Source organism: Astyanax mexicanus, chromosome 1 (genome assembly GCF_023375975.1).
Source record: "Astyanax mexicanus isolate ESR-SI-001 chromosome 1, AstMex3_surface, whole genome shotgun sequence".
Lineage (NCBI taxonomy): Eukaryota > Metazoa > Chordata > Actinopteri > Characiformes > Acestrorhamphidae > Astyanax > Astyanax mexicanus.
The window spans coordinates 55,432,634-55,460,413 of NC_064408.1; the positions used below are offsets into that span (position 1 = coordinate 55,432,634).

The 27,780-nt window shown below is 40.0% G+C and overlaps 1 protein-coding gene across 1 annotated transcript; it reads left to right on the forward strand.

Annotated features, from left to right (window-relative positions):
• The first annotated feature begins 2,272 nt into the window (after positions 1 to 2,272).
• Positions 2,273 to 26,079, forward strand: LOC103036947 (desmoplakin). Its single transcript, XM_022662057.2, has 13 exons — positions 2,273 to 2,635; positions 8,095 to 8,188; positions 8,536 to 8,663; positions 13,774 to 13,924; positions 15,643 to 15,768; positions 16,936 to 16,995; positions 17,198 to 17,365; positions 17,753 to 17,857; positions 17,950 to 18,045; positions 20,215 to 20,340; positions 25,175 to 25,327; positions 25,456 to 25,610; positions 25,855 to 26,079. The coding sequence occupies exons 1-13, from the start codon at positions 2,457 to 2,459 to the stop codon at positions 26,054 to 26,056; spliced, it is 1,743 nt and encodes a 580-aa protein (XP_022517778.1). The 5' UTR covers positions 2,273 to 2,456; the 3' UTR covers positions 26,057 to 26,079.
• The last annotated feature ends 1,701 nt before the right edge of the window (positions 26,080 to 27,780 follow it).

Here is a 27,780-nt window from a genome sequence, read left to right on the forward strand (position 1 = left end):
TTTGGGTGCATTAAACAACCAGAAACCCCTTGCCATTATTTCTGAGTATTACAAATGCGTAAATGACAGCTGATGATAATGAAAGTAATAATAAGTTAGCAATAATAAAAAACATAAGGTTTATAATCACCCCTAATAACCCTAAACTGTCTCCTGATATTTTGATTCAGGCTTTCCAAATAATCTACCGAAAGCATGTTGAAATATGGGGCTTTTTCTAGCAATTTTATATTTAAAAATTAAATATGCACTAGGGTAGTACAGTTTGACAGGGTAGCAAAACTCGACAGAACACCGGATGGAAACCTAGTTCGAATCCCAGTCGTGGTTTTATTCTCTTAATGTTTTTTTTTCATAATGGCAATTAATGTTATTATTTTTTACATATATATTAATGTAGCCTACATATTTCTACGTATTTCCTGTAATATATAATTTAACAAATACTAATTGATAACATTTGTATAGGCCTAGAAACACACGTTGTATTGGCTAAATGATACATTTTCTTTATTCACACTCTGTCTGGTCCTGTTACCTCCAGAGGATAATTAGGTAATTCAAAACACCTGCTTATTACATGTCTCTATTTATTTTAAGACACTTTTTACTTAGTTTTTTCTTGTTATGAATATATTATTAAAAGACACCTTCTTGCCTACTGTATGGATATATTTGTTTCACTGTGTACAAACAATGCAAATATACCCTCAAAGGTCCTTAGGGTACAGGTGTTTACGTTAAAGCCATTTTAGAGTATTACCCCAGTGACAGTTTAATAGCCTTATTCACAGAGTGCATATAGCACAGTGGGTTTAAAAAAATAATTATTAACTATTTCATAAATGTGCACAGCACAAGTTATCTTTACTCAAGAGATGCCTGCTTGAATAATTGACATACATCTTTCCAAGACTGTAAAATACATTTTAGCTAAAGAGCACTTCAGTGCACTCTTTTCACTACACTGAATTCATGTTTGCCAAATAAAGCTAAATGTTAAAGACATACATTAAAAAAGGAATGAATTTTATTATTTTACCTGGGCGCACATGGATAAAAGTGAAGTGGCTCAATTAATGTAATTAACACAAACATTAAAAAATAGGTACACTTGACATCTTAAATCCTCGTGCAGCAATATTAATGTGATTTATCAGCTTTCTGAGTCCTACCGTCCATCGTCTGCACTAATAACCAGGAACTAAGCTCCTAACGACAGGTCTAGAGCTGTAGTTGGAACGACGCAGCTGAACCACGGTAGTTGCGAAGGTTCGCTGGAACTATGGTTTTGGGAAACACCTGAGTAGCTTAACTAAGGTTCGCACTATGCAAGTTACTAACGTGGTTACCTCCATAGTTCCAACTACGCTTTTGGGAAACACCTGCGTCTCAGCTGCATCGTCCAGACTATGTAAGTTGCTAACGTAGTTAGCAACTACACTTTTGGGAAACGTACCCCAGAATGGTGATGTATATATATTTTATTTGAAAAATATAGCAATAACAAATATGTGTATGTTTTTTTTTTTAAAGTAACACTGTTACAATTAATAATTAATATATAGCAATTATTGTGTGGATTTTACTTGCAGTTCATTGTTATTTTATTAATAGTATTGTTGTCGGTTCATGTTGTGGTGATAATTACAATATAAATAGCCTAAATTATACATTAGTAACATATTTTTGGCATCATATTTTAATAGATTGTGAGTTTTGCACGATTCCTGCTGGGAAAGTCTGGCTGAACACTTCTGAAATCACCTTAGTTAAGACCATAGTGGTTCAAACCAACATAGTTCAGACTTCTGTGGTACCAACAAAGTACGATGGTTTCGGGAAACGGTCGTACTTCAGATGTTAGTTTAACGATGCATCGTACCACGTTAGTTCAATGCTAGGCTCTGTCGTGAAACGCACCCCAGGGTGTGTTGTTGAGGCTGTTGTTGAGGCTGTGTTGTTGTTGTTGAGGCTGTGTTGTTGTTGTTGGGGCTGTGTTGTTGTTGAGGCTGTGTTGTCGTTGAGGCTGTGTTGTTCAGGGTGTGTTGTTGAGGCTGTGTTGTTGTTGTTGAGGCTGTATTGTTGTTGGGGCTGTGTTGTTGTTGGGGCTGTGTTGTTGTTGAGGCTGTGTTGTTGTTGAGGCTATGTTGTTGTTGTTAAGGCTGTATTGTTGTTGTTGGGGCTGTGTTGTTGTTGAGGCTGTGTTGTGGTTGAGGCTGTGTTGTTCAGGGTGTGTTGTTGAGGCTGTGTTGTTGTTGAGGCTCTGTTGTTGTTGAGGCTGTATTGTTGTTGTTGAGGGTGTGTTGTTGAGGGTTTGGCTCTTGGGGCGCTCGAGAGCTGGTTCCTATACGGAGTTTCTCTGTTAGTTAGTCGACGCTTCTCTCTCTCTCTCGATCTGCCCGTGGATCTAAACTTCACCACTCGGGAAAAACTCTCCTCTTCCGGACTGAACCATGAGTCTGTACGGCTCTCAGCGGGGGCCGCCGACCACGACCCGGCGGATGGGCTCGCGAAGCGACCTGGCTGGGGGGAGCGGTGACAGCTATCAGCTAGTGCACAGCGGTAACAGATACACGCAGGAGTTCATGGAGGAGCAGAGTTTCAGTCTGCCCCGAGGATCAGCGCGATCACGGTAAACATTTATTTTCTGTATTCCGCTTTCCGCCGCTTATAGCTTTTAAACGGGTAACTTAATGGTAACAAGCAGATGCTTTCTTAAACATTACAGCAAAACGAAATTCACGCGCATCGGTTTTTTACTGGGTGGGTAAAGCTTTGTAGATACCGAACTTTTTGTAAAAGGTAAGTTTAGGTCAGTGCTGCTGGAGTTTTTAAACATCTCAGGGTCACTGCTGGACTAGAAAGTCCCCAAGCAACGTTCCTTGTGCGCTAATAAAGGACTAGAGAATAACCAACACAAACTGTGCAGCAACAGTCTCTAAATTTAAATCTAAAGGTGGAGCAGCTAACGTTACCTGTAGGTGTGTCTAATAGAGAGGACAATGCGTGGCACAATGATCCACTCATACCAGCACAACACACACTAACACCTCATACACCATACCAGTAAAGTCACTTCAGTGCAGAGAATAATGACCCACCACCAAAATAATAGCTGCTCTGTGGAGTCTGTGGTGGAGCTGGGTGATACCGGGAATTTTTGTATGATCCGATACCAAGTAAATGCAGGGCCAGTATTGCGATACCGATACTTTTTAATATCTAAGGTTCATATATCCAAAGTATCTAAAATATCAGGATAGAATTTCGCCAATCATTGCACATGACCACAAAATACTTAATCACAATCAACATGTGATGCACGTTCAACAACAAAAGAGGAGAGGAGAGGGGGGGTGCGCTGCTCTGTGCGGCGCAGCAACACTCTTACACACAGACTTTGATGAATCCGCGTGTGCAGCAGTTACTCGAGGATTGATGTTTTATAGGAGTATTGCTCAATATCAGTACCAGCTTTGGTATTGATATTTTTTTAATATTTGGATCGATCCGCCCACCTCTAGTCTGTGGGGTTCTGACCATTGAAGAACTGGGTGAAAGGAGGATAATTAAGTATGCAGAAAAAAACTGCATTTCCTATAGAATTATAGAACTAAGACTCACGGAGGTGGCCGTAAAGTTATGCATAATCTGTTTCATGGCTAAAATGCTGCTGAATTTTAAATTCCACCAAAGTTAATATTAAAGAAAGTTTGCATTGCATCCCAAATTTAAAACGACATAGCTAGCAAATAAATAAAAAGACATTCTTCATTTTTTGAGGTTGAAAATACTGAAAGTAGAAATCCAGCAGAATTTTGCTTACATTTTTAAAAACAATTATTCAAGTTTAAGTTAAAGTTGACCTGCTTCCTTCTTCAGTTGTGTTTGGGCCAGTGCAGGCCTGGGGGATATTCCAGAAAGCAGGTTAAGTGACAAAACCGGGTAAGTAAACTCAGAGTTAACGGAAACTCCGGATTTTCCGTTCCAGAAACCAAGCTTAGAGAGAACCTGAGTCAGTTACTATAGCAACTTACGCTCTGAAGCTAACCTGCTCACTGGCAGGTTAACTTACACTGAACTCAGAGTTACGGCCACTTTTCTCATGCAAGCGGATCCAGTTGATATTGAAGCACGTTACCGTTTTTTACTCGCTGTCAATTTTATACCTACACAATATTTTAAAGCCACACATTTAAAATATCACGCATCGTGAATAATCCCTTACATCTTTGAAGACTTGCGCTCTGTTTCTTTGCCAATGGGTCTTTTTTGTACAATGTAGGAGACGCTGACGCTGTTGGTCAGTCCGCAAAGTATGTCTAGCTTTAAAACAGTTTTGTGGTGTTCCCTGGGCATAAGCCTTTAATGAACATTAATTAAAGAGGAATTCCACAGAATTGCAGGTTTGTCTTTATAACAAAAATTACAAAATTATCAGACAAATGGGAAGTAAAAGATGAATAGCTCTGCAAAATTTTATATTTTAGGATTTCCAAGAGTCATTGGATGCATAGATGGAACCCACATTCCAATTAAAGCACCTGCCTTAAATGAAGGGGATTATGTAAACAGCAAATACTTCCACAGCATTAATATACAAGTATTGATCATAAATTTACTACTTTTTAAAAAAAAAAAAGGACTAATATTTAATACATTACAAAAACACATTTTCTCCTCTATTAAGATTATATGTGATGCTACCAACATTACTAATGCTGAAGCCAAATGGCCATGCTCTGTACATGATGCAAGGATTTTTCGAGAGTCTGCACTATACCGTAAATTTGATCAGGCCTATGTTTTTGATTTATTTATTTCCTAAAGAAAAAAAAATGCCAACAAGTGAATTTTCTTGTCCTTATTCTTGGTAAAAACAGATATATACACTCACAGCAACTACTCTCACCTTTAATTTATATTCCAGCAACTCAATTTCCAGTCTTGTCTGTTTTATTTGCCATTTTATGTGTTCCTTTTGTAGATCACACTTCTCAATTTATTTTTTTAGGTGAACCTAGTTTAAATCTTTAACAGCCATCTTGAAAGAAAGAGACAAAAATACCATGTTATGCTCAAATAAATAGCTTTGTGTTCAGAATAGTTTTGATATTTGTTGAGACATAAGCATTCTCACCGTTCCAAGCTGAGCTTTGGAGGTGGATAGTTCCTCATCAGATTCCTGATAATCAGTCACATTCCGTTATAGGACAGTCACGCACATTACTATGTTTAATCAAATGAAATATTATAATCAACATATTTAACATAGTGTACCTCCATAGGCCTCCCAGGATCATCCCATTCTTAGGCAGAAGAGACTGTTTCATCATCATCCTGAATTTAGATTTTTTTGTTAAACACTGATATTTATTCACATCAAGTAAGATTTGGGAACATTAAGGTAACTTACAACTGCAGAAGGCTCATTTAGTTGCATCATTTTAGTAGCATTAAACATGTTAAGAATATCAATGCAGTTCACAGTTTATAAACTATAAACTAATAAATGTAATGAACATGCCTTTAACATAATGAGGTGTGTTCTGGGGGGTTGATGGCTCAGATGAGCTCCCTCCAGTGATTCCATGAGGGATGGGCCTCGTACTGTTCTGTGAAAGTGCCAGCTCTTCTGCCCGGGTAAAAGGTGGCGATGGTGCCCCCCCTCTTGTTTTTCTTACCTCAGCCTTTTTCCTATTAGCTACAAAACCATAATCAACTGTAGGGCAAACTAAGCTTGATAAAAGTAAAAACATTAGGTAGTTGTGTACAAGTCATACCACTTTGGACTATGTTTTTATATTTCATCTTCACTTGCTGCCATGTGTGTTTAATCCCACTTGGATTACACCTAGATTAATTTAAAAAAAGAAAAGGGTACAAATCAAGACAAATAAAAATGTTTAAATAATAATAACAACTTAACAATTAAATTAAACAACAATTAAAATATTTTCCATGTCTTTTCACTAAGTGTATTGTTGTGAGTTTTTTTTTTTTTTTTTAACTCACGCATTTACTCTGTCAGCTATTTTTGCCCAAGCTGACTCATTTGCTTTGCTGCTGCTGCTGAATTGCTTTTATGTCTGAATATGATTTTATACTGCCTTGTGCTTTCCCTCATTCATTTTCATGGTCAATCCCTGTTTCAGCACTCCATTGAGAATGCCTGTTTGTAGGTAACCGTGAATGCGCTTCAGCTGGGTTTAACCTAATCAGAGTTGAGTAACCTAACTCTGATCAGCTGCTGTGGAACTGAAAACTCTGAGTATGACGCGGTGAGGTAAGTCAACTCGGAGTTCAGGGTTAGGTTTGGAGTTTGTTGAACCCGCTTTCTGGAATACCCCCCTGGTTTGTGATGAATTCAGTGGTATCCAGTGTTCAGGGCATGGGAAGGACACCAACAAAGACTGTGCGAAAAATGTAATCTCCACATTGTGACCACTGCATATCCAACGTGCTTCAGGCATTCACCTTTAGGAGACATTTTAACATTATACACACATACAGTGGCATGAAAAAAAGTTGTGGCACCCTGGTCAGAATATCTAAAACTGTAAATACATTAGTGAGTGGTTGCCTAATTTACAAACACTAATTAAAGGTGACATGTTTATATTTTAAACAAAGTAGTCATTTTGGGTCCATTTTTACAGCACTTAACATGGTCAGTATTAGAGGTAGAATATGGTTATTATTTTTGTGGCTTCTTTGGAACAGGAAGGGGACTGTGAGAGCCATGGCTTAACTCACTCTTTTGCAGTCAAACAAGGGTTTTATTTTGCCTTAATAGATGTCATGTGAGCAGTTTCCTCAAATTTCTAGATCTTCAATGTGTGATTAGCTTCCTACAGAAATTATGGTAGGGTAGGCTTTTAGCCTACTCCCCATTTTGTTCACAGTCTCTCCTCATAGATATTGTGCACTGCTTACACAGTCTAATGGATACCAGCAGGAGGTTTTTCTGTTAGCTCTTCTTCAAAGGGGACCTCACTCGGTTAGCTAGCATTACCTTGTACCCTTTTTAGCCCTGTTTCCACATTCTCCAAAAGCAGCCATTGCATTTAGCCCCAAAAGGCTAGTGGGGTGGTTTTGTTTTACAAAAGTATAGTAGAAATAACAAAGTTATATAGTTTTGGGTTTTACAGATTTTATATATGTGGCTTTGCTTTTTAAATGAGAATCACGATTCGATGTAGTTTGATGTTTGGGTCGCTTTTAGCTTTGATTTTGACAAACATTTGCTATTTCTTCATTTCCATAAGCTTCTACAATGCCCAACATTTATTTTTGAGTTGAATACAGTTTTTTTCCCTAAGATATGTATTGATGATGGGAGATTTGGATGACTGTACAAAGCCTTCAGCACATCCCAAAGATTCAGGTCTGGACAATTCATGTGTGAAAATGATTCCTTAATGCTTCCTGTTTCCTACTCTTTGTCATAATTTGAGCCCTTCACATCCGTTTGCATTGAAGATGTGGAAATACTCTTACTTTCACTATTAAACATATGTCTGTGTTACTACTGTTGTTTTTCTACCATTTGATTTAATAGTTCAATTGTAAATGTCTTTAAGTGATCTGTAAAGCTGTAAAGTACCCCTATAGCATATTCATGCTTGGCCATCAATGAAAACAACTGTGCTGGCTCAGTCCTATAATTACCTTCTGGTAGCTCTGTCTTTGTATAAACCTCAAAGAGTAAGAAGCTGTATAAAACTGCTACAGACCATATTACTAAATAGGTTATATGAATGACCTAAAAACTAGTCCCAAAAAATACTAAAATTGTCTCATGATGTTTAATTCGAAAAGGCTCTTTTGTGTTGATTTCAAATAAATATAAACAAACATACAATGTGATCAACATTATATTGGCATTCAACAAATGAACAAAATAACAAATGGCTTGTTTTTTAGCAAGTAGGTTATGCTGTTAATATACACATTACACATTTGCTGTTGTATTTTCTTGTGTTTATAAAAGTGTTAATGATAAGTGTATGTACTTAATCACAATAACAATCGCAATGTTGTTAGAAGTGCTTAAGTGATCCAGCTGACCCTATTTCCTTTCTCCTGCAGAGGGCCACCCTGGGTTATTATCCAACAGAAATCTTCCATTCTCAAGGACCAGTTCCACGACTCCCTGCGTAAAGCAGAATATGTTTTACAAACAGTGAGTATGGAGCATGACCAAAGAGAGTGAAAATATAAGCCAGCTACAATTTTTTTTATTAATGCTAGTACACTGACTGAATTCCATCGGGTTGAACTGCCAAAATGTCCTTTCTATAAATCCTTTTGTATGATTTTGTCTTTGGTGTGAAAGTATTGCAGTAATGTTATAATATGCTGTGAATTTTATTGTAAGCTGTCTCCTACCATTGTGGGAGTGTTTGTTATTGTAGTAAACTGTTGCGATATTTCTCTGTGTGAGGCTGTCAATTGATGATTTTCCTGTGTTTAGTGGGACAGTGCTATTGTACTGTGTGACCATTGTGTTTGTTTTTGATGGTGTTGCAGGGTGTAGATGGAGGACGGGGTGCATTTGAACAATACATGGCCTCTGCCAGAGAGATCATCGAACAGCTCAAGGGCCTTGCTGTGGAGCTCAAAAACACTGGGCAGTCCAATGACAGTGTGGTCATCAGGTTAGATACGTAAATACACAAAAAAGTTTATCTCACACATACAGACAATGACAAACTATAGGAAGCCTTAATAAATTAATACAGAGTATTCAAGACATGGTGAAATGCATGAGCAGAGAGGTTCAGTGAATGATTTGATCAAAGAGTGAATATTATATATCTAATTATATTTGACTTTCATATTAAATGGTTTTTGATTGACCAAATTTAATGTAAATTCAGTCTGAAGTATCTACTGCTGTGTCAAGTCAAGTGGTTTTTATTGTCATTTCAGCTATATACAGAGTACATAGTGAAACGAAACAACGTTCCTCCAGGGACCATGGTGCACATAAACACAGTGTAGACAGAACAATAGTGCAGCAGTACAAAAGTGCAGACAGACAATACAACACAATACAGACAAAGAATAATAAATAACAAGACAGTGTGCAAATTATGCAGTGTGCAAAAAAGACCAGTGAGGTAGTAATTACCTCTATTACACAGTGTGCAATAGAGTCCAGTGAGGTAATAGGGTTTTTAGTGCTTTCCATTTTCTGGGGTAAGTGGGGTAAGAGTGTGTGTGCGTGTACAGAAAAAACATCAGTTCAGTCTCTGCAGTTGAGGAGTCTGATGGCTTGGGGGTAGAAGCTGTTGCAGAATCTGGTCGTGCTGGACCGGATGCTGCGGTACCTTCTTCCCGAAGACAATGCTGGTTGCTTTGCGGATGCTGCGGGTGGTGTAAATGTCCGTGATGGAGGGGAGAGAGACGCCGATGATCCTCTCAGCTGTCCTCACAATACGCTGGAGGGTCTTGCGGTCAGAGACGGTGCAGGTCCCAAACCAGGCAGTGATGCAGCTGCTCAGGATGCTCTCAATGGTCCCTCTATAGAAGAGTGTGAGGATGGGTGGAGGGAGACGGGCCTTTCTCAGCTTCCGGAGGAAGTAGAGATGCTGCTGGGCTTTCTTGGCTGTAGAGCTGGTGTTCAGGGTCCAGGTGAGGTTATCTGCTAAGTGGACACCAAGGAACTTGGTGCTCTTAACAATCTCCACAGAGGACCCGTCGATGTTGAGTGGCGAGTGGGTGTGTTGTGCTCTCCTGAAGTCAACAACCATTTCCTTTGTCTTGTCCACATTCAGGTGAAGGTTGTTGACTGTAGACCAGTCTGTCAGCCGCTGCACCTCCTCTCTGTATGCTGACTCGTCGCCTTTGGTGATGAGACCCAGCACGGTTGTATCATCGGCCAACTTGATAAAGCTGTTAGACCTGTGTTTTGCAGCACAGTCATGAGTCAGCAGGGTGAACAGCAGAGGACTCAGGACACTGCCCTGGGGGGCCCCAGTGTTCAGTGTGATGGTGCTGGAGGTGCTGCCCCCGAACCGGACTGACTGGGGTCTCCCCGTCAGAAAGTCCAGGATCCAGTTGCAGAGGCGGGTGTTGAGGCCGAGCGAGCTTAGCTTCCTGATGAGGTTCTGTGGGATGATGGTGTTGAATGCTGAACTGAAGTCTATAAACAGCATTCTGACGTAAGTGTCCTTCTTCTCCAGGTGGGTGAGGGAGAGATGAAGGGTGGTGGTGATGGCATCGTCCGTGGAGCGATTGGGACGATACGCAAACTGCAGGGGGTCCAGTGAAGAGGGCAGTTGTGTCTTGATGTTCCTCATGACTAGCCTCTCGAAGCACTTCATGATGATGGGTGTAAGTGCAATGGGACGGTAGTCATTGTGGACTTCTTCGGCACGGGAACGATGGTGGTGGACTTGAGGCACGTTGGGACAGTGGCGCTGCACAGGGAGATGTTGAAGATGTCCGTGAGAACATCTGTCAGCTGGTCTGCGCACTCCCTGAGCACTCTGCTGGGGATGTTGTCTGGTCCTGCAGCTTTTCGTGGGTTGACTCTGCGCAGAGTGTTCCTCACATCCACTGCAGTCAGGCACAACACCTGCTCGTCCGGCTTGGGCATGGTCTTTCTCGCCATCGTGTTGTTTTGTGCCTCAAACCGTGCATAAAAGTTGTTCAGGGCATCAGGGAGGGAGGCATCACGTTCACAGGACGGTGGCATTGTCCTGTAGTTGGTGATTGCCTGCTCTTGACAGGTCGCATCTCGCTTTCCTCAGGGCCACCTTGTCACCCACTCTGAAGGCGGAGTCGCGGGTCCTCAGCAGCGCACGTATCTCAGCAGTCATCCAAGGCTTCTGGTTTGGGCGTGTAGTGATGGTCTTGGAGACAGTGACATCATCAATACACTTGCTGATGTAGCCAGTGACTGATGCTGCATACTCCTCCAAATCAACAGAATCGCCTTCAGTAGCAGCCTCCCTAAACATGTCCCATGCAGTGCACTCAAAACAGTCCTGAAGGGCAGAGATGGAGCCTGCCGGCCAGCGTCTGATGAGTGGTGTGTATGTTGGAGTCAGCCAAACACACATGTGGTCCGAGAAAGCGAGGTGGGGGCGGGGCTCCGCCCGGTACGCGCTGGGGATGTTTGTGTAAACAAGATCCAGCGTGCTCGCTCCTCTCATTGCAAAGTCCACATGTTGATGGAATTTAGGGAGCACTGACTTGAGATTTGCGTGGTTGAAATCTCCGGCGATAATAAACAGTCCGTCTGGGTGTTTGTTCTGCAGATCGCTGATAGTCCGATAGAGTTCACACAGAGCCTCTTTAGCATTAGTACCAATGCTAGCGCTGGGTGGGATGTAGACAGCAGCTATTAGCACGGCAGAGAACTCCCGTACTAAATAAAAAGGTCTGCACTTGACTATCAGGAACTCCACCAGCGGAGAGCAGTGTTTGGCGACAGTCACAGCGTTGTTACACCATTCCGTGTTGATGTAAACACACACGCCTCCACCGCGGGTCTTCCCGGATAGAGCCCGCGCTCCTATCCGCTCTGAACGCGGTTAGCCCGGCTAGCTGAATGGCGCTGTCCAGAATGTTGTCATTCAGCCACGATTCCACAAAAAACAAAGCACAGCAGTCTCTGAACTCACGCTGGGTTGTTCGCTGAAGTTGGATGTAGGCCAGTTTATTGTCAAGGGAACAGACGTTTGCCAGAAAGAGCGATGGTATAGCCGGCCGGCTAGGACTAGCCTTTAGCCTCGCGAGGATCCCGGCTCTCTTTCCGCGCTTCCGCTTACGCTCGCACCGCTTGCGATGACACTTCCGCTGGGCTCCGGCGTCAGGAAACACCGTGGGCTGGTGGCCTGGGTCTCTTAGCAGGCTAAGCTCAAGAACCTGTGTCTGCAGAACCTCGTCTGGTAGCGTGTTTTCTGGCTGATTTCTCCACTGTAGCAGGGTCTGGCGGTGGCAGAACATGTGCACGGGTGTTCCGATGCACATATTTGCAGGAAATAAACGGAAAAAACGACAAATAGTAACACAAAAGCACCATTTAACGGACCCGGAGCGGCCGCTGCGTGTTAACGCGCCGCCATCTTGGGTGGGTACTCATTATAAAGTTTCTATACATGGAACTTCTGTTTCCAGCTATTTGGGAGCATATGTGCGGACACCACATAGCTAGAGCTAGACTAACTAGAAAGTAGGGTTGCAGCGGTAACCGGTTTCACGGTATACCATGGTATTAAAATGCATGGTTATCATACCGTGTGTGTTTGCTTATTACCGGTAAAACGCAAGCCAGCGGAGAAACTCACCCGCGCATGCGCAACTCTGCTCCGCTTCAGCTACTCAGCACACAGCGGTGAGAACAGCAGAAAGTGCATCAGACTAAACAAATCTCCGTCCGCCTAAAAAAAGGCGAAACTAACATCAGCAGTGTGGGACTATTTCAGAGACCCGCCAAACGCACCCGAGGATGGTTATCCGATTTGTAATCAATGTGGCCGTAAAGTCACAGCTAAAGGTGGACATATGTCAAACCTGTTCTCCCATCTCCGAGAACACCACCCCGCTGTGCAGCGCGAAGTATGTGTTTAGTTTAAAACTTTAATCTGAACCTAAATAAAACCTCTTTGTAGTCGTGCACAACCCATGCGGGAAGCGCCCGCAAAAGCGCTGAGTTATCCGAAATTTGGGCACGCAGGTACAGGCGTGAAGTGCGTGCTACGATGGATTCACGTGTCCGTGTAAAGGTCCTGGCCGGACTGGATGTGAAAGACGCCATTCATTTACATGCGTTCATAGAAGTTCAATAGAAGTCTCTATTGTGAGGATCATGTCAGAAATAAATCCCCTCTTTCTGCAGTATCTGGTTATATACCAACTTGGCAGTAAAACGGACGTTTACAACAGTTGTTGATCAGACACTGACCCAGGCTCAGTTTATCAGATATTAAATAATTTAAACTTAAATAATTGTACTGTATATTTTAAATACAGGATCTTTACTTCTTAGAGGACATGTAATGTGTGTAACGTGTGTGTGTATGTGTGTATACATATATTATATATATTTATATATATATTTTTTTATATACACTCTTAATGCCCTTAAGAGTAGTGGAAAAAACTGGTTTCCTTCACCTGATAATTTTTTTAAGGAGACATTAAAATTATAATTGTTCCAGGTTTCTACAATAAATAATTAATTGAACAAAAAACCTTTGTTTTAATTTCTTTAAGGGTCAGTTTAATAATATATGTAACAAACTGTGATACCGTGATAACCGTGATACCGCGGTATTTTCTGAGACGGTTATCATACCGTGAAAATCTCATACCGTTGCAACCCTACTAGAAAGCTAAAATATTCACCCACTTTCAAAGAACAGGAGCTGTGTCTGTGGGCGAAGAAGCTAAAAAAAACATTCAAATGTCTGCTTTTAGTATTCTGTAGAAGTAAAATCTGTTCTGAAGCGCCAGTGAAGGGGATGCGCCAGTGCCGTAGTGAGGTTGTCGGAGATGACACTATCTTAATAGCTAATCCCAATTCCAACACAAAGTAAACAAACAGGGCCCCCTCCTTGTCATCAATCAAAAGATGTATATATTTAGTTTCAAAATGCATATATCTAATATATGTATAATATATAGTTTTCTATATTAATTACATGTTCCTACAATTACCTAATGTTGGTTCTTGGACAGTAAAGTCATTCTTATTATGTCTACCACGGGTCTCTTTTTCTCTTAATTTCTTTCTCTTTCTTTGTTTCTTTGCAGTGTGGAACAGTGCATTGAGCAGTTGACAGCAGTTCAAATGGCTGCAAGTGGCTCTCTTCAGAGGAAAAGTGGAGGCAGCAGAGAAAATGCAGACTGGGATGAGCCTGGCAAAAACTTCCATGATGCCATTGCTTGGATCAAGCAACAGAAGGTAGATAAAAAATGTGCCAAATATAGGAATGAGTTTTTTTTTTTATTATCTCATTTGATTAACTAATGTAGAACCATTCTAATTCTAATGTAGAACCATTTTTCCCACATATTAATGTGTCCTTTTACCACAGCAGTAGTCCTTTACATTGCGCGAATCAGTTATTTGCCTTCTGCTGTAGCAAAAACAACAGAATATACATATACAGTGGTGGTTGAAAGTTTAACCGTTTAGAATTTTCTATATTTATGCTTAAATATGACCTGACACAAAATCGCATTTGAAGTCCTAAAAGTAGAAAAAAAGAACCCAGTTGAATGAGACAAACCTATTATATTTAATAATTTATATATTGTGGAAAATAATCCAGTATTACAGATATATAATCAAAGTCTCCTCTTCAAAACACACATTTTTGAAGTGTATCATGGCATAAGCAAAGGGGATTTCTGAGGACCTCAGAAAAGTATAGTTATAAGGTTGAAAATGGTTAAAAACCATCTCTAAGGAGTTTGGACTCCAAAATATAGTCAGATTGTGTACAAATGGAGAAAATGTAAAACTATTGATATCCTTTCCAGGAGTGATCAATCAACAACTGCACTTTGAAAGTGCAGTTATTGCTGCAAAGGGCCGTCACACCAGATACTGAAAGCAAAGGTTCACATACTTTTGCCACTTACAAATATGTAATACTGGATCATTTTCTTCAGTAAATAAATTATCAAGTATAACTTTTTTGTCTTTGTTTAACTGGGTTCTCTCCATCTACTTTTAGGACTTTTGAGAAAATCTGATTATGTTTTAGGTCTTATGCAGAAATATTGAAAATTTTAAATACCTTTGCAAGGGTTCGCAAACTTTCAAGTACCACTGTATTTATATATTTTACAAGGGTCTGTACCTTAGAATAACACACACAAATAAATCAGTTCTCCAAGTTTAATTTGACTGCCTGTAAATTAGTTCTGTGTTCTTTATTTCATAATTTTGCCCCGTTCATTCTGAGAAAAAATACAGATATTTGAAAAACAACAAATACAAAATTTCCACCCCACAAAATGGGATAAACAGTCATGTACATTCCATATTCAGCCAAAACAAAATAAGGGATTCAAACAGAAGTCAGCTCAGGGCCTCTGATCCAAATAGAATGAAAAGAGTGGTTGACCCACACTATAAAGAGCAGAGTGAGTTAAGCCGATACTGGGCATACTGCCATTACTCTGTGAAACCCAGCTCATTGAAACAGCCTTTTCCTTGTGATTTGCAGTCCTCCCTCTCGTGGCAGGTGTGTTCTATAAAACAAAAGCCATTTTTTTAGTTTATCAGGTTCCCTGCTGCCTTTCATAAAGAATCCAAACAAGAATCTGGAGCAGCAGAGATAAAAAAACATTCAAAATTCCACTCTGTACATATATTGCATGCATACAAACCATACCATTCAGCAAGTGTGCCTTAAAGTTTACTTAAAATATACTGCTGTTCACAAAAGCTAAGCATAAATCTTTCAAGGAGAACAGAGGACAGGGAGAGGGACAAAGGAGACAGAGCGGAGAATGATGATACCATTTCCATAATACCCAGCCACATTGCATTGAATAGAATATAGAATTTAAGCAATGAATTCAAGAGATTTATATTAACAAAATGATCAGTACTCTACATCCTGTTAAATGAACAAGAACCTGTGATTGTCGCTTTTTTTTTTTTTTTAGCGTCTGATCGAGACATCACCGTGGGGAGATGATGCCAATTCCATAGATCAGCAGATAATTAATCATAACAAATATCATAGCACAATCCAGAGAAGGATGGAAGTGGAAAGGGCTCGAGAGGAACTGGTGAGTTCAATTCTGGTTCAAAAAGAAGACTGCATTATGCACTTCCAACATTTCTCTGATGTGTTCCCTCCCGTGTTTTTTGTAACTTATAAATCAGACATCTACGGACATCTGAGCTTCATTTTAAACACAATTGAGGTATTGAGCATATATAAGTAAAACAGATAAAACTGTGGTAAAACAATAAAGTATTGTGAAGAAAACAATTAGGACATACTTCATTACATTTTGTCTGGTAAGTTGTTCATCTCTCAATAGTGTTCATGAGGCTCATATGTCCAGATGATTTTAAATACCGTGGCAAGTGGCAATTCCCATTGGAATTTCATGTTTTGTTTTTTTCCCATAAATTTGTCATAAAATTTATACATGTCAAGGGTACTGACAAATGTAATGTGCCAAAAATGATTTAGATCAGTTTACGATTATTTTTGTCTTAATTAAGAACAACTATAAAAACAGTGCAAGGAGAAAAAGTATGTGGAGTTTTGAGTTAATCGGCTTAAAAAAGATAATTAGACTCAAGTTTTAGTATAACTAGAGTCTTGGCAGTTTGGAGGTTTATTAGAGTGGATTAGAGCTATTTTGACTGATAAACACTCATATCTTTGCTCCAAACACAAAGGCCATGCTGTGCTGAAAAGAGCTTTTAGAGTATCTATGGAAAAAGATGTAACATGATTTCACCAGTCTACAGTAAGACAAATAATCTAGAAATGGAGAAGAAATTTAGCTACTCCTGCCAAGAAGTGGAATCCCAGTGAAATTGACCCCAAGAGCACAATGTAAACAGTAAAGAGTCTATAATCCATAAAACCGTGAACAAGCAGGGTGTCTATGGCAGGACACTGAGAAGGAAGTCTCTGCTTCCTAAAGAAGCATTGCTGCATGCCTGAAGATTGCGAAAGAGCACATTGACACTTCACATTGGTACTGGCAAAATGTTTTTGCTTATTATATTATATATTATATTTATGACAAATGTATGCATAAGTCCATGGAATTCCAAAGGGTTCACATACATTTTCTTGCCACTGTATGTTTAAAACTAGAAATATTCCCATAAGGGGGAAAATGACTGTAGATATGAATATAAAACTGTTTAAAAATCTGGTTTAGGTAGGTAAATTACTGAGACCTATTCATGAGTTTTTTTTTTCTTTTTAGATGGACAGAAGAGATAAGGCCAACTTGTATTTGCTTGAACAGGAATGGGACAATCTACAAGTAAGACACAACATCTAAACAGCAAACATACTAACTATGTGCTTAAATACAGTCAATGTAAATAATGTTCCAGTGAACTGCATGTACTGTTGTAGTAAAACATTTTATTCAGTTTATTTTTTCATATTCTTTATTCATATTATTATTTAGATTTAGAAATATTAGTAGTCACGTATTGGCTCTGTTATTGTGTTCCTTGCAGAAGCTGTCATTTGCACGCAGTGCTCAGCTGCGTGAGCTACAGAGCATTATTGAGGAGATCTCTCGAGCGATAATGTGGGTAAATGATCGGGAGGAGGAGGAGCTGGTGTTTGACTGGGGCAACAAAAATGTTGATGTCTACATACCCAACAAGCAGGGAAGCTACTCTGTAAGACTATGAATACAATTGTTCACTTTTGATATTGTGGACTTACCATGATAATTAGGTTTTCTTTTCTTTTTTTTTCATTTAGAGACCATTACTGCCTGAATAGAAATGTGTATGTTTTTGTTCAGACAATATTCAGCAACTATTTCATTAATCTCTGTTTAAATTGCTAATTGCTGGTGTATTTCATGAAAAACTGCCACTGCCTGCTGGTCATTCTTCCTTTCAGCACAATTTTTAAAAAGTGTCCTTAAGGGGATGCAGATAGCAAGTTTGCACTAGGGAGGGATGAAATGTTTCATTTGGGGATTTTTTTATGTTTTATATTTATGTTACACTCAAATAGAGATAAAAAAAATTGTTAAATGTGTTCCGTTTCTTCCACAGAAACTGATGAGTGAGTTGGAGGAGAAAGAAAAAGATTTGAATAAACTGAAGCTGAAGGTGGACAGCCTGCTGATGAGGAAACACCCTGCCTCAGACAGGATTGAGGTGAGGAGCATTTGTCTTTGTGCACAGGCTGTCTGTCACACAGAGGATTACTTGTCCTCTTGAACCCTCCAATGCCTCTGTTTTTCTCTCAGGCCTACATGGAGACTCTTCAGACCCAGTGGAGCTGGCTCCTTCAGATCACTAAATGTATCTATGTGCATCTGAAAGAGAATGCAGCATACAGCCAGGTGCCAGACACACACACATTGTTTTAACAATGATCATTTAATTTGATTAAAATATACAACCTTTTTTTCTGAGAGTCTATCAATTATAAAACAAAATAAATTTGAACCTTGTACGATTTTGTAGTAAAAGTAATAAAAATGAAATATATAGCTTCTTCATTTTGTGGTGAATTACTTTATAATCCAATTACTTTCATCAAAGAAAAATTAGTAAATGTATTGAAATGTAATGCAAAACTTTGTAAATAATATAAGAGTATGTAGTACATACCATTTAGCTTAGTTTGCTAAGTGTTATCCCAGCAGTAACAATGCTATTGCCTGTTGTTAGAAATTTGGCCTTGAGGAATCAGGAGTCAGATTCAGGAGTCAGTTGAGTTTATTCTTGTGCAGACAGAAAACCTACATGGGCACAGGCTTAATTGTTCAATGCTCCCTCTCTGTGTCTGCCTGACTAGTCTATCTGACTTGTCTGACTGTTACTGTCTGACTTACTAAAACATTTTAGTAGGACTTTACATATAGTATAAATTGCTTGGAACATAGCAGGAGGAATTAGGGAAGGGGGTTAGGGAGGAGTATGTGGGGGGTGTTATTATTGGGTTGATGGTCATCAGGTGGCCGTCACCTTGGTTGGGATTTTAAATTATCATGTAAATGACTTATAAATAGTGCTGGACGATATGGCCAAAATTTATATCACGATATATTCCTTAAATTTCGGTCAATACGATATAATTTCGATATCGATATAAATACTTAAATAGGCCTCAGAAAACTGCTAAGAAGCCCTGCAATCCCTGCAGCACTGCGAATTTAAATTATTATGTAACTGTGTATTTGCACACTATCTATCAATCTATCTATCTATCTATCTATCTATCTATCTATCTATCTATCTATCTATCTATCGGAAATCTGTACCTACTACTGTCTGAAAATTTAATTTAAGCCTTTGAAACCTCCTTTCACAAAAACTTTAATACTTTAGAAATAAAAGTAGTCAAAATAAATCAATGCTCAATATTATTTGCATATAGCAAAATAATAACATGACATCCCTGTCAAACATAAGCCTATATAACTATTACCAATAAAAATAACTTTAAATTACAACAGAGGCCGAGCTTCTTATTCTTTGTGAACAAATTTAACAGATTAAAACAAAAGTGTTTCAACTACGATATAGAATACAAGAAGCCTTTATAAATAAAGCGACAAGATTTTCCCGTCAAATAAACAAACCTACAGGCTTTATCAACTATGAATAACTTAGTTACAACATAAGCTGTAAAAGTGCTTCAGTCAGTAACGTTATAAGAAAAATATTGTATGTAGTGGAGTTGCTTGAAGTGGTGGAACAGATTAGATGTATTAACATTACCGCTGCTGGTCGGCTGCACTCTCCGGCACAATTTGCAGCAAAGCGGCAAGGGAGCGAACCCGCGGCCGGCCTCGAGGACCCGCGGCCGAGCGAGCGGACTGGCGTCCGGCCTCAAGGACCCGCGGCCGGCCTCGAGGATCCGGGGCCGACCGAACCGAGTCTACCTTAGCCTTGGATCCGCTCGTCCCGGCTCCGTTTGGCTCCAGCGCGAAACATTTTTGCTGCGTAGCGAAGCGGACCCGAGCCTAGCCATTTTAACCTAGCCTTGCCTAGCCTAGCCTATTTGGCTACGTGCCTGTGTGGTTGCGTCATCACGCATTGATGTAGCCCAGCTACAGGGGCTGAATGTGTTGAGCTCTGCGGCGAGCTAACGCCAGTAAAAAACGCCTGTCCGTGATTCTGTAAATAATACATATCGATATACCACAAAACTGATATCACCGTTATTGAAACATTTCTTATCGCGATAAATACCGATATCGAATTATTGTCCAGGCCTACTTATAAACAATGTTGACTATCTGTAGAGACGTTTGACCATTAACTCTTTTTAGCAACGTTATGAGTGTAAAGGGGAATGGGGGTTATGAGTCTAAGGAAAGCTCTATTGCTGTTAACATAATCTCTCAATGTTGAAAACTTAATAAAAGTACAATTTGTTGTTGACAGTTTCTCTTACTGTGCAATGATCAGAATAGTAATTTTAAATAAATGCCTGGGTCTATGGTATACTTATTACAAACTGTAGTGGTATTATACTAACACATGTTTTACTTCTTTTTTAGTATTTTTCTGAAGCAAATGAGACATATAGCAAACTGCAGTGTCAGCATGAGACCATTCGCAGTAAATTTACCTGTGACAAAACAACACCCCTGCAAAATTTACAAGACTTGCTTAAAGATCTGGAGGTAACCTTCTCAAACACTCACTGCTTCACCTTTTTTTAAACAGTCAGTATTTCCTGTTGTTCAGTGTAGGGTTGGACCCGAATATTCGGGTATTCGGATATTCGTTCGTTGAGTAGGTATTCGGTTTTTAATTTTGGTATTCGGATATTCGTTTTTTTTCTCCTTTCCAGAGTTCCACCTCACTCTAACCACTTCTGTTCTCGCGGGTCCCGTCAGAATATCTTGCGCGCGGGACAGAACTGAACTGTTATTGGCTGGAGCGGGAGTTTAATCCAGACGATGCGGGAGCAAATTAATAAATAGTTAAGAAAACTGTAATAATTGTAAAAAAAAAAAACCTAAAGAAAACTCTCAACGCGCAGGACACACACACGCACACACCGATGGTGTTTGGACTGGGGTAAGGAACGGGACCGCACTATTCAGCGCTGCTGTTTTAATAAATATATAAGTAAATTTGAAGCATTAAATGTAGTTTATTTAATTTATATTAGGAACGTGGGGCGGGAGCGGCAGAAATGTGTATGTGGCGGGCGGGCGCGGGATTAAAAGAAGCAATTTTTTTGCGGCGCGGTAACGAGACAGAAACGCGGGAGCGTGGAAGAGTGGGTTTAAAAATCAGTCTCGCGCAGACCTCTATTATACATGATAAAAAAAAAATGCAGGCTCTTCGAAACTGATTTATATAATAAAACGTAAGGGGTAATGTGGCAACAGTAGGGGCTAAATCGGTTACAAAAGCCTGGCCTACAAAAATGATGTCTGAACGAATTTCCTCTTATCTAATATAATTTAAAATGGTTTAAAAATATAAAATAATTTCTAAGCAAACGAAATATTTAATATTGAGCTTATAGCCCAAGTGCAAAAATACAAAATCAGTAATACGGCTATGCCCTGCACAATCCTTAAACCGAAATAGACCAAGTACAATAACGTCATTAACAATGACTTTCCTCTACTCTAATATAATTTAACATGGTTTAAAAATATAAAATAATTTCTAAACAAACGAAATATTTAATATTGAGCTTATAGCCCAAGTGCAAAAATACAAAATCAGTAATATGCCCTGCACAATCCTTTAACCGAAATAGACCAAGTACAGTTTACAATGACTGTCCTCTAATATAATTAACAATGTTTAAGAATATAAAATACTTCCTGAACAAACGTTTTTTTTGTTTGTTTTTTAAGCAAATAGCCTAAGTGTGAAAACACAAACAGCAATTTACTGGGCTGGCTTGTGCAGCGGAGAAACCGTGCAGCAGCAGCCTCCTAGCCTGCTTACGCAGCGGATAAGCCGCGGTGTGGGGAAGCAGAAATTCCGGGATGAAAACACAAAGAAATCTGGGCTAAAAACACAGAAAAAATATGGGGTGAAAACACAAAAATCCGGGATAAAAACACCAAAAATCCGGGGTGAATATGTCTCGTCGGTCAGAGCAAATTGAACATTTTGCAGTGGATTAAAGGGGCCGTGATTTGCTTTTTTTTTTTTACCTCTTTTTTTAAAAACGAATATTCGAATATTCGCTTCGAATCAGTGCCGAATATCCGGAGCTCAAAAAACGCTATTCGGGCCAGCCCTAGTTCAGTGAACATGGCTCTCTTGGATATTTACAGTGGTATGAAAATTTTTTGATAATTTCCCTTTATAAATATATACAGTGCTGGCCAAAAGTATTGCCACCCCTGCAGTTCTGTCAGATAATACTCATTTTTTTCCAGATAATTATTGCAATCGCGAATGCTTTGGTATTAATATCTTCATTTATTTGTCTTGCAAAGAAAAACACAAAAGAGAATGAAAAAAAAGTCAAATCAATTATCATTTTACACAAAACTCCAAAAATGGGCCGGACAAAAGTATTGGCACCCTTAGCCTAATACTTGGTAGCACAACCTTTAGACAAAATAACTGCCAACAACCGCTTCCGGTAACCATCAATGAGTTTCTTACAATGCTCTGCTGGAATTTTAGACCATTCTTCTTTGGCAAACTGCTCCAGGTTCCTGAGATTTGAAGGGTGCCTTCTCCAAACTGCCATTTTGAGATCTCTCCACAGGTGTTCTATGGGATTCAGGTCTGGACTCCGGTCTCCAGTGCTTTCTCTCAAACCATTTTGTAGTGCTTTTTAAAGTGTGTTTTTGGTCATTGTCCTGCTGGAAGACCCATGACCTCTGCGGGAGACCCAGCTATCTCACAGTGGGCCCCACATTATGCTGCAAAATTTGTTGCCATGCACACGGTCAAGCAGTCCAGTGCCAGAGGCAGCAAAGCAACCCTAAAACATCAGGAAACCTCCGGCATGTTTGACTGTAGGGACCATGTTCTTTTCATTGAAGGCCTCGTTTTTTTCCCTGTAAACTCTATGTTGATGCCTTTTCCCAAAATGCTCTACTTTTGTCTCATCTGACCAGAGAACATCCTTCCAAAACTTTTTTTGGCTTTCTTAGGTAAGTTTTGGCAAACTCCAGCCTGGCTTTTTTATGTCTTTGGGTCTTCCCGCATGGGTTGTGTACGACTACAAAGAGGTTTTATTTAGGTTCAAATTAAAATTATAAACTAAACACATACTTTAGGCTGCACAGCGGGGTGGTGTTCTCGGAGATGGGAGAACAGGTTTGACGTATGTCCACCTTTAGCTGTGACTTTACGGCCACATTGATTACAAATCGGATAACCAGCCTCAGGTGCGTTCGGCGGGTATCCGAAATAGTCCTACACTGCTGATTTTAGTTTTGGCTTTTTTTTAAGCGGACGGAGATAATGTTTAGTCTGATGCACTTTCTGCCGTTCTCACCGCTGTGTGCTGAGTAGCTGAAGCGGAGCAGAGTTGCGCATGCGCGGGTGAGTTTCTCTGCTGGCTTGCGTTTTACCGGTAATAAGCAAACACACACAGTATGATAACCGTGCATTTTAATACCATGGTATACCGTGAAACCGGTTACCGCTGCAACCCTAGACGCCGACGGATAGTACAGGTTGACACTGTTGTACCCTCGGACTGCAGGGCAGCTTGAACTTTTTAGATGTTAGTCTGGTTTCTTTATCCACCATCTGCACAATCGTTGAAATCTCTGGTCAATTTTTATTTTCCGTCCACATCTAGGCAGGTGCCTTGGGCTTTAAACTTCTTGATGAAACTGCGCACGGTAGTCACAGGAACATTCAGGTCTTTGGAGATGAACTTGTAGCCTTGAGATTGCCCATGCTTCCTCACAATTTTGCTTCTCAAGTCCTCAAGTTCTTTGGTTTTCTTTCTTTTCTCCATGCTCAATGTGGTACACACAAGGTCACAGGACAGAGTTTGAGTCAACTTTAATCCATTTTAACTGGCTGCAAGTGTGATTTAGTTATTGCCACCACCTGTTATGTGCCAGAGGTAAGTAACTGGTGCTGTTAATTACACAAATTAGAGAAGAATCACAAGATTTTTCAAAGGGTGCCAATACTTTCGTCCAGCCCCTTTTTATGTTTGGTGTGGAATCATATCCAATTTGGCTTTTTGACAATTCTTTTTTGTGGTTTTCCATTGAAGACAAATTAAATGAACATTTTAATATCAAAGCATTTGTAATTGCAATCATTTTCTGGGAGAAATGGAGCATTATCTGACAGAATTGCAGGGGTGCCAATACTTTTGGCCAGCACTGTAGCGGATGAACACAGTTCAATTTGAGATGTGCAATGAAGTTTATAGGATTTACAGATGTGTTTAAGAAGGTTTTAAAACCAAATTAAGCAGGTGCATAAATTTGGGCACCCCAGCAGAATTATTATAAAACATCTCCAGTTGAGTCAGGTTTGATGGTTTCTGAGCATGAACAGTCTGCTTCAAATCACACCACAGATTTTTTTATAATATTCAGGTCTGGGGACTGAGATGATCATTCCAAAATGTTGTCCTTGTGTCTCTGCATAAATGCTTTAGTAGACTTTGAGCAGAGTTTAGGGCCGTTGTCTTGTTGAAGTATCCAGCCCCAGCACAACTTCAACTTGATTCTTGAACATTGTTCTCATGAATCTGCGGATATTGGCTGGAATCCATGAGACCCTTAACTATAACAAGATTCTTAGTACTTGCACTGATCACACAGCCCCACAGCATGATGAACCACCACCAAATTGTAGGTCTTTGGAGCTGGTCTGTGGGTTGACTATGACTGTTCTCCCCATCCTTCTCTTCTACTTATCTGAGATTTTTCTTATCCTGCCACTTCCGGCTTCAACTAGAACTATGCCTGTTGTCTTCCATTTCCTCACTATGTTCCTCCCAGTGGAAATTGACAGCTGAAATCTCTGAAATAGCTTTTTATATTCTTCCCCTAAACCATGATGTTGAACAATCTTTGATTTCGGGTCATTTGAGAGTAGTTTTGAGGCTTCTATGTTGCCACTTTTCAGAAAAGATGCAAAGAGAAGAAAAACTAGCAATTGGCCACATTAACCCTTTCTTATAATTGGATTCACCTTTGTATGTAGGTCAAGGATTAATAAGCTTAACAAACTAAAAACTAGTGTTTCAATAATTGGAGCTAAAGGTATTCAAATCAATAAAACAAGGGTGCCCAAATTTAGGCACCTGCCTTATTTTGTTTAAATAATTATTGCACACCTTCTGTAAATCCAAAAAACTTCATTTCACTTCTTAGATATCACTGTGTTCATCTGCTATATTAAATATTTACTGAAATTGCTGATCTAAACAACTAATGATTTATAAAGGAAAGTAATGAAAATGATCAGGAGTGTCCACATTTTCACATTTCACACTACTGTATAAGACTTGAGTCTTGACAAGGTAGTGTGCTTTATGTGTGTATGCAGAGAGAGCGTGACTGTCTGATGGAGCATAAGCAACAAGTACAGCACCTTGTGAGTAAATCCAAGAGCATTGTGAGACTGAGACCAAGAAACCCAGAGGACAAGAGCAGTGGTCCTGTTATAGTACAGGCATTGTGTGACTTTAGACAAGATCAGGTAAAAGACAGAAACGCACACAAACAATTTAACATACTGTTATTAGTATAGTAGGTAGATTTTGATTAAAGGGTCTTGTATTATTGTTTTTCTCTTGTCCTCTTTTTGTTGCTTTTTCTCGCATACAGAAGGTGATCTGTAAGGGAGATGAAGGAATTCTAAAGGATAACACTGTGCGCAGTGTCTGGCGTGTGACTGGACCTGGAGGTTTGGATATGCAGGTTCCCTCCATCTGTCTGCTAGTGCCCCCACCCAACCCACTGTCCGTCAGCATAGCCAACAAGTATGAAACCCATTTCTCAATTTCTCCTTTTCTAACCTTAAAAAGCCTTTGAGTTATTGTGGTAGAGCCATGCATGATTATGGGTCTATAAATAGTCAACAAAATTATTTCTTTTTAGGACCACCGCCAATATGAAAACATTTGTGTTTGTTGCAAAATGTCCAGTTTGCTTTGATCTTTAACTCTGCAGGAGCACCATTGAGTGATTAATGTAATAAATATCTGCTTACTTGTTGCATTGCAGGAATGAGCAGTATTATGAAGCTATTCTATCACTGTGGAACCAGCTTTACATCAACATAAAAAGCCTTATCTCCTGGCAGTACTGCCTTCAGGACATCAACCGCATCAACTCCCTTACAATCTCCATGGTAAACCACATGTACACAGCTTGTGTTCATAAGAAAGGCCTTTTTCTCTCAAATTTTGTTCGCTGTTGGGTCTAAATCTGTGTTCGTGAGCCCTTCTCCTTTGCTGAGATAAACCATCCACCAATCACAGGTGTGGCATATCAAAATGCTGATTAGACAAAGTGATTATTACACAGGTGTGTAACAGCAAAAGACCACTCTGAAATGTGCAGTTTACTGTGTTGTGAGAATCTAGGGGGTTCAGGAAACTAGTCAGTATCTGATGTGAACATCATTTGCCTCTCGCAGATACATAAATGTCCAGATACATATACGCTGATACGCTGACAAGAACAGCTTCCAGGAACTGGGTACAGATCCTTGCAACATGGGGCCGTGCATTGTAATGCTGCAACATGAGGTTATGGTCATGGATAATTGGCACAACAATGGGCCTCAGGATCTCATCATGGTATTTCTGTGCATTCAAAATTCCATCCAAAAACGCAGCTGTGTTCGTTCTCCATAACTTAAGCCTGCCCATACCATAACCCCACTGCCACCAAGGATTACTCGCTACAATACTAACATTTGCCCACTTGCCCAAGTCGGTTGCGACGATGAACTGCAGTCATGTGGACCCCCGATGAGGATGACAAGCATGCAGATGAGCTTTCCTGAGACGGTTCCTGACAGTTTGTGCAGAAATAATTTGATTATGTAGAGAGTTTGTTACAGCAGATGTACACCGAGCGGGTGGTCTCAGACAATCTTGGAGCTGGTTTGTTTACAAGTGGTCTGCGGTTGTGAGGCCAGTTGGATGTGCTGCCAAATTTTCTGGAACGTCGTTGGAGAAGGATTATGATGGAGAAATCAAATCAAATCAAATTTATTTGTATAGCGCTTTTTACAACAGGTGTTGGCACAAAGCAGCTTTACAGAAACATGATTACAGGACAAAGAATCAGGCAAAACATTACACATAGAAAATACAGAATACAGAACCCCCAGTGAGCGCGGAGGCAAGGAAAAACTCCCTCAGAGCTGTAGGAGGAGGAAGAAACCTTGGGAGGACCAAGACTCACATTTGAGGGGGGACCATCCTACCACTGGTCAAACGACTTTTAAATTAAAATTTAAAAAGTCTTTTATACATCCATATAGGTTTTATGTACTCAGGAGTGTAATAGCGCAACTAATGGCTTGGATGTAATCAGTAGTGGAGAATAAGATGGACGATGAGCAGCTGATCTGTGGTGGTGGTGGAGAAGAGCTGACTTCAGAAACTTCCATCAGTCTGGCCGGACAGGAGACGCGAGAGCCTGAGGGTCCAACATCGGTATCGGGTCAGACAGGTGGGCAGTCAGTAACTCGGAGGAAAGCAGAGAGATGGAATTAGTTTTGACTGGATTTATGCAAAACTGAGAATATTAAAACATTATCAGAGTGTGGCTAATGACTCCGGCAGATCTAAATAAAACAGCCTAACTAAAGGCAGAGAGCCAGAAGGTAACATAGACATGGAGGCTCCCTGAAACACTGGCATTCACCCACTCCACCGTCCACAAACCTGAGTGACCGTGTGCAGTGGGAGAACAACAGCACCAGCATCTCAGTTTACCCACAATTCCCTCTGTCCATGAACCCCTGGATCTGCAGCCTTATCTAAAGGGAAAAACATTAATTACCAAAAGCTAAACTAAACAAGTAAGTTTTCAGTCTAGACTTAAAGATTGAGACTGTGTCTGAGTCCCGAACATATTTGGGGAGATTATTCCAGAGTTGAGGCGCTTTATAAGAGAAAGCTCTTCCTCCTGCAG